Source organism: Haemaphysalis longicornis, unplaced genomic scaffold (assembly GCF_048455015.1).
Source record: "Haemaphysalis longicornis isolate Haplotype H1 unplaced genomic scaffold, Haemaphysalis longicornis Haplotype H1 scaffold_1, whole genome shotgun sequence".
Taxonomy (NCBI): Eukaryota; Metazoa; Arthropoda; class Arachnida; order Ixodida; family Ixodidae; genus Haemaphysalis; species Haemaphysalis longicornis.
In genome coordinates, this window is record NW_027526203.1 from 353,458,398 (window position 1) to 353,463,163 (window position 4,766).

The 4,766-nt window shown below is 54.4% G+C and overlaps 1 protein-coding gene across 1 annotated transcript; it reads left to right on the forward strand.

Moving 5' to 3' along the window:
• The first annotated feature begins 349 nt into the window (after window positions 1-349).
• LOC144170801 (uncharacterized) lies at window positions 350-3,370 on the forward strand. The gene is made up of 3 exons (XM_077700812.1): window positions 350-506; window positions 2,064-2,417; window positions 3,186-3,370. The coding sequence occupies exons 1-2, from the start codon at window positions 495-497 to the stop codon at window positions 2,406-2,408; spliced, it is 357 nt and encodes a 118-aa protein (XP_077556938.1). The 5' UTR covers window positions 350-494; the 3' UTR covers window positions 2,409-2,417; window positions 3,186-3,370.
• The last annotated feature ends 1,396 nt before the right edge of the window (window positions 3,371-4,766 follow it).

The window sequence follows — 4,766 nt, forward strand, 5'->3', positions numbered from 1 at the left end:
CCCCCCCTTTCGCAGGCCCTTCGCGGCAGGACTCGGCCAGTCCCGGAGGGGTCCGAGCCGCGACGCTCCACGGCGGCTCGAGCCGGGGACCGCGCCTCTTTCCGCCAGCGGTGGCCGGGCAGGGCCAGCGCCGAGACAAAAGCGCAACGAAAGTGAGGGGGTGCGATCTGGAGCGGGAGCTCCTCGCCCGCCGAAATGGCGCCGCTGACCTAGTCTTGTGCTACGCTTCTTCCTCCACGCTGATGGGAGGAAAGATGCAAGGGGGCTCCGAAAATAATAACAAAAACGCGACGCGGGGGATAAAATAAAACAAGCGACGGCCCGCTGGACCAATCCGGACCGAGCCAGTTCGAAAATAGCCTCGATAGAACGGGCCCCCATGGTCACCTCTGGACGTATATAAGCTGCCGGGAGCCGAGCAGTCAGCACACTCAACAGCCATCTTCGACCTGTTCTCTTGTGTTCGTTGCAGCTCAGCCACGCAGACTTCAGCCATGAACGCTCTGGTAAGTGGGCCTTGAAAACTCGCCCCCCGGACGGCGCAGGATACACGTGCGTTTGCGCTCAGCCCGCCGCCTCCGCAGAACTCGTTCCTGGCGCACGCGCGCCGCTCGCCTAGGGTCGCTTCGGCACTGATCCAAGTCTGGAGCTGCTCCTTCTGGACTAGACCTCAGTCCGAACGCAGCTCCGGCTTTGCTCGGTGCCTCCGCTCAGGCTCGTTGCGTTGCGTATGCGCTCCTCGTGGTAGAACTGCTGTGCTCCTGCCAGGCTCCAAGTTTGCCCATTCTGTGCGATGCGATGAGCAGCACCGTCCGCGCCTCCTGGGATTTCTCGGAAAACCGTGCGCCTTACGCTTGCAGTTCCTCAAGTTTGTTTCCAGTGTCCGTGCATGTTTTGCATAATCAACCGTAAGGTCCCCCACGTGTTTCGCACCTCATTAACAATATTCATAATTGGCCCATCACAGGGCGACGCTATACCGTTACAAATAGGCTATCCGGTCTAATGTGACAGCTTGTGTCCTAAAACTTGCTAATGCAGTATCTACATTTCCCGATACACAGTCAGCTGCTCATAATGGCACATTTTCCCACTGGATGGACCACATATTTTTGGCGTGCTTTTGGGGTTTTATTGGGAGCTAAGCATTTTCCTTCACCAGCATGCTAAAGGATTGATTAATTGAGAGGCTTTAGTCAGAAATTCACGATTTAACCTGCCGAAACAGCGCATGTGGCGCAGCATATTGGAATGCTATGGCTTAGTTTATTGCTTCGAGCAAGCCACATACCTTTATATACTTTAAATTAAAGCACGCTGCATAGTGCCAGGCAAAAAGGCCACGAACGTAATATAAAAATAGCCAACCAAAGATATATAACAATCATATAGACCCCTCGTGCACATACCGATAGCATTCAGGTTATGCGCCGACTCTTCAGGAAAGACAGCGATCAGCGAGGCCACAGAGCCGCGCTCTTTCCTCCTCTTCTAAACACTGTGCGCCCCTTCGCGTCACGCAATTATTTCGAAGGCACAGAGGAGTTAGCGCTTCTGAGCATATGCATGCCTCGCGCACGGTAATGCATGGACATTAGCGATTGGCCTACAAGTGCAAGTTTGTCGCATGCCATTTCTTTTGAAGGACAGATGTCCTCTGCGCAGAGGTTGCCACCACAACTTGCCAATTTTATCTGTCCAGTAAACCGAGGCGCTCCCTATCCGAGGCAAGAGGCCACGTGATTTCCAGACAGGCGTGAACGACAGCGTTCGGTGACCCGCGCCGTGACCTTATAGTGCGTACCTCGATAGGGCACATTTCGCCTCGGCCTACACCGGCCCCAAATAGCTCCGCGCGGCTTCACGGCGATCCACGTGCTGACGCAGTTAGGGCACACGGCAACTCCACGCGTGGCGTTGACTGCGAGACAGGGTCAGGAGGGCCACCGGCACGTTAGGCGCTGCGGGCGATTGCGAGGAGCAACGAACGCCGCTCAGCTGTGTCGCTGTATACGGAGCCGTGAGATTCAGGCCGTTGAGCATGCACTGCCGACTGTGCGCAGGTGATCGCCGCCCTTTTCGCCTGCGTGGCTCTGTCGTACGGCCAGTTCGAGTTCGGCGGTGGCTTCGACGGCGGCGCCGGCGGCTTCGACAGCAGCTCTTTCGGTTCCCCTGACGGCGCTGCTCAGCTGGGCGGAGGCGAATTTGGCGGCAGCTTCGGCGGACAAGACTCCGAGGGAGCCGCGCCAGGCGCTGGCTTCGACACTTCGGGCTTCACCGGTGGTTTCGAGGGCTTCAACGCCGCCGCCGCTTCTAACAGCCGCCCACAGTTCGGCGGCTTCCAGAGCCAATTTCAGGGGGGTCTCCCCCAGAGCGGAGGAGCCCAGTCTTCCGTCGAGGCCCAGTGAAGTGACAGGGTAAAGGACCTTCTACTGACCGCGTGCTCCCGGCGCCCAAGTCGAGTGTGCGACGCCGGTAGTGAGGAACGCGTACTGTACTTTGCAGTCAAATGACGATTACGTGCTCTTCTCGTTAGAGCCGCTTGCGAGGCCTGCGCAGCCAAGAACATCGCGACGGATAGCAGAAAGGCTCGCAGTCTTGCCGCATGCAGCTCAGTTGATAACTATTCCACGACTCTTGCCAAGCAGCGCATCCTGCAGTAATACATCAAAATAGTAGAAATCGCCAACGCAGCACTAGACTTTAGCGCTGGATATACTGCACCCTTTCGGCTAAAAGTCGGCTATGCGCTACCGTACGGCGTTCCTCACTGAAATTTCGTCGCTTAGCTTCCCGCAAACCCATCGCACCCCTCCCGAGACAAAAAAGTTTCATGACCGCTTTCGAGCACCAAAGCCGCATTTCCGCAGCTGCAGTGACCATTAGGAGTTTATTAGAGCCTATATATTTGTAGCTGCCCTTTATTTTTGGAGGGTGCTTGCACTGTCTAAAATCGCCTCCCTAGCAGACTCCCAGAACAAAAACGTAAGCCACTTCGATATGAGTAAGCCGCTTGGTCCGAACTAACGCGCCGTGGCACCCTTTCGCCTAACTAGGGGGGGAAGACGCGAAAAAGAGGGCAAACCATTATCGCCGATAAAGCTTGGTGGTGCGAAACCTGCACTGAGCGGCTTTTACAGACGGACACCGTTACAGGCGCCATCCTCATGACTGTCCCGTTCCAGGTAGCGGTCCGAACGAGAATCGCAGCCCGGGGCGCAGACCAAGGACAGACCCCGAACGTCTCGCCACGGATTTCGATGGTTGTATAGTGTTGAATAAGCAGTGTAAATAGTATTTGCGTGCTTCGACCAGCGCGCCTGTAAAGAAAAATCACGCGGTTTCATTAAAAACTCATCGTTTACCAAAAAAGAAATTCCCAGCATTCACATTCTTCTTCGCTCCTTGGTGTGCAGCTAAAGTCCGCCACAGGGCTTCCCAAAGCACACCAATGACGCTCACGTCGACGCAGCTGGCTGCTGCACGCGCCTGCTTCTTGCACGAGCCGCAAAGGACTTCCCGACAGCTCCAACACAAGTGGCACGCACCGCACGAAAAGCACCAGCTCGTCGCCGAAAGGTTCGCGGCTCGCAAGGAGCGTGCGTGGGCTCCCTTTCACCTTGCACGTCACCGAAACAGAATACGCGACTGCAAATCTGGGGTTGCACGGCCTAAAACCCCGCTTGAGCGCCCATTAGGAGGTGCGACGTAGCAGCGGTCTACAGAACTACGGAGACCACTTGCGCAATTTTGTCACGCATAATGACGGGGGCACGGGCACGTTTTTCTCACGTGTAGGCGGTTATCCGCGGAATAAGAACATGCCCACCCCTCAGCACAACAGCTTGCTCCCAAGTACATCAATTATATGTATTATATTTGGATGCAGAAAGGTAAATGAGATTGATGTAACAGGTTCAAAATGTTCGATGGCATGTCCACAAGGTGCTTTTCAGCTGCACGTCTTTCTGTGACACTACTCCGCCATATAATACCTACTCAGTAGTGTTTCTTTCTCTTGTGTACCAGGCGGTAGATTCCCATGCCATGGCTCTGACAAGGCCTTAGCGGCAAATCGCTTCTGTGCAATGTTTATCAACCAGCCAGGAAGCAGTTCTGTGCAAGATGAATGCAGTCATTCTGTATTTTAAACGCCCAAGACCCTTGCGACGACGCCGTAAAAGCAAGCACATATTTGTAAGGATGTATTTCGTTAGATATATGCCGTAGAGAAGTCAAGAGAGAACCCGGTCGTTCAAAATTGTGTCGCATAAGTCACGTTTACTTCATGGCACTGGGCTACTTAGGCTTCGGGGAATCATTCTTTACATAAAAATGGAAGCCGTGATCCAGAACAGACGTAGCGTGCCCGCCTGGAGGCATGAAAGCTTCAATCAATCTGCTCAGTGTTTTTTTTTTTTTTTTTTTTTTTTAGTATGATGGCATATGCAGGGAGAGTCGTGAACGTCTTTCTTCCCGCAACCACCGCAGTGTGGAGGAGGAGGAGGCGTGCCTTCCGCGCTGCCCCGGCGGCCACACTTGAACGCCACCCACTTGAATGAAGCCCCATTCAGAACGGCGAAGCCAGTCGCATGCATCCCGCTGAAGAGACCGCATGGCCCATTTCCCGACTGCTCACATTGGGCTGGCAGTGGCTCGGGGAGCTGCGTCGCAGGAGGCCCAGGAGGTGGTTATGTAGGCACACTTCTTTAGAAATTATAAAACAATATTTTTTCTTCAGAAACACTGAATATATTGTTTAGGCA